The sequence below is a fragment of the Orycteropus afer genome, unplaced genomic scaffold, assembly GCF_000298275.1.
Source record: "Orycteropus afer afer isolate SDZICR_OR568_19922 unplaced genomic scaffold, OryAfe1.0 scaffold01301, whole genome shotgun sequence".
In the NCBI taxonomy this organism is placed as follows: Eukaryota; Metazoa; Chordata; class Mammalia; order Tubulidentata; family Orycteropodidae; genus Orycteropus; species Orycteropus afer.
In genome coordinates this window covers 61527-64032 of record NW_006922888.1, presented here as the reverse complement: position 1 = coordinate 64032, position 2506 = coordinate 61527, and the positions used below count along the sequence as shown (strand labels likewise).

At 37.1% G+C, this 2506-nt stretch overlaps 1 protein-coding gene across 1 annotated transcript in view; it reads right to left on the bottom strand.

The window, feature by feature from the left end:
* OGT (O-linked N-acetylglucosamine (GlcNAc) transferase) overlaps positions 1-2506 on the bottom strand; it is a 54379-nt gene that overhangs the window by 32240 nt on the left and 19633 nt on the right. Inside the window, exons 7-12 of the mRNA XM_007959001.2 lie at positions 2288-2483; positions 1853-1993; positions 1158-1258; positions 851-1004; positions 662-763; positions 287-466 (exon numbers count right to left, since the gene is read on the bottom strand). Of these exons, the coding sequence (XP_007957192.1) occupies positions 287-466; positions 662-763; positions 851-1004; positions 1158-1258; positions 1853-1993; positions 2288-2483 (874 nt within the window). The remainder of the gene's footprint in view (positions 1-286; positions 467-661; positions 764-850; positions 1005-1157; positions 1259-1852; positions 1994-2287; positions 2484-2506) is intronic.

Here is a 2506-nt window from a genome sequence, read left to right as displayed (position 1 = left end):
GCAGGAGTGCATGGAGGGATGGACACAGGGAAGAGGTAACTATGGGGAGGAAGTGGGAGGGGAGCTGTTGCATTGGGGTAAATTATAGTCAATGTCATGAGACAACGTGTGTATGAACTGCTGTATGGAAAGTGAATTTGCTCTGTAAAGTTTCACCCAAATCACAATTTAAAAAAAAAGTTAAATCATTTAGACATATATTTGATTAGTATAGTTTTCTGTATTTGTGCTTTATTTTCCAACAAAAAATTATAACAAAGAAAAAAATTAGAACAAAGAATCTCACCTTATCCAAACAGAGGTTCCCATGCCTCTCAGCAATAGCCTTCCTGAAGCCATGAGAAAGAGGATATAGCATACTATGATGAGGATGCACAGAAGGCAACCTATTCTTCTCTAACTGGTCAGCCACGATGCTGACCAACTTCTTCATTCTCTCATCATAGTCTGTCCAATCACAGACAATCTAGAGGAAGCAAAAAGGAAGTTATTACCCAAAAAACCCTATCCCAGCATTTAACACTTTATCCATCTTTGGTCTAAAGTAATGTCAGATCACCTATTAAAAAATAATGCCTCCACAGTCAGGCTTGGATTATCATGGCAGTAACAAAAAGTTATTACAACACTGAAACCCAATTACTAGCCTATCACTCCTTACCTGTAGGCAATGAGCCAAGTTACAATAAGCATCAGGAAAATCGGGTTTAAGCTTCAGAGCAGTGCGGTAAGAAGCTATTGCTTCTGGAATATTCCCTGAATCCTGGAAATAAATAAAATGCGATGATAAAAGTCTCCTGAAATTAAAAACTGAGTATTAACATACATGTATTCTAGTAAACAGTAGTACCTTGTGAATGGAAGCCAGATTGCTGTGGGCATCTGCGAATGCAGGGTTAATTTGGATGGCACGAGTGTAACACTGCAAGGCTCCCTGAACATCCTGCATCTCCTTTAGAGTATTTCCCATATTAGAGTAGGCATCAGCAAAGGTAGGACTGATTCTAAATGAGAGGACAAAAAGTTTTATTTACCTAATACAAAAACCTTTAACTCTCTGTAACGTTAATTATGTTGTTATTAAAAACTTTTAGCACATTGCAAATGTACCAACCATTTTAAAATTAAAAGATAAAATAATGCTGTAAGTCTCTTACCGAATAGCCTCCTTATAATGCATCAGAGCTTCCTGCAGTTTTCCCTGCTGCTGCAGTACACTTGCTAAATTTGAATGGGCAGCAGCAAACTCTGGGAAAACCTATAAAGAGTCAAGAACTGAGGTTAAGGGGAAAAAATTGCTAAAAACTGCTTAAACCTTAAGAACTTTGTTCAAGTATCTTTTATGCCTCTAAACTTCTCTATACCTTTTCCAAGTCTACTTCAAAGGCTAGTAGCTGAATTCTACCTATTTTTTAATTTTATACCTTTCCTTCTTTCAAAACATAATGAGGTAGACCTCTCCTGCTCTTAGTTCATACCACTCCAGCACCCCTAATATTTTTCTTTTCTAAACTCCTACCATACCTACTAGCCACCATAAGATCCATCAAGCACTGAAATTATATACTCATTGGTAACTTTTCTTGAACTGTGGCCTGCTGTTTGTTTATTTATTTTGGTGTAGATCTTTTCTATCCATAAAACAATAAATTCTGAATGTTAGAATTTTCTTGAATGTCACAAAGGACGCTGCATAATGCCTTATACTCAATTATTGGCTCAATGAATAATCCTTTATAAAACTATTCAACTACTATCTATTTTTACAAAAAAGATAGATGGCTTGACAAACTTAACTGGCTTCCCTCTACTACCACAGACAAGATACCCAGCCACACCACCATCAACATACTTCTAATGCTTTACGATACAAGCGAACTGCCTCTTCAATGTTTCCCTGTTCTCGCTTGATATTGGCTAGGTTATTCAGAGAGTCTGCATGGGTAGGACACAGACGGAGAGCTGTATTATAACAATCTTCTGCTTCGGCAACCTAAAAAACAAAAACTATTCAAAAACTATACAGAAGAATCACAGAGCCACAACTGATATTTTTCTAATAATTCTAACAATTGCTATTCTAAAAGTAACAGTATTTTCTAACAATTCTGGAATTCTAACACCCCAGAAAAAATGGATTATCTGAATTATCTTTGCTATTCTTTCCCTCACCCAAACTCCGAAGTAAAACAATTTACCATCTCACTACTCAATAACAATATGTACAAAAAGATGTTTTTAATCCTACCAGATAACAAAGAAATAGACTGAATAAAAAAATCCTTACACTGCCCTTCTCTTTGAGAGCATTGGCTAGGTTGCAGTAAGCATCAGGGAAATGTGGTTGCAGTTCAATAGCTCGCCTGTAGGTGTCTATTGCCAGATCTATCAGGCCTTGCTCATAGTATACACAAGCCAGGTTGCCGTGCACCACTGCATGATTTGGACTCAAGCTTAGGGCACGAAGGTAAGCTGCCACAGCTCTGTAAATAAAAAATAATAGGGA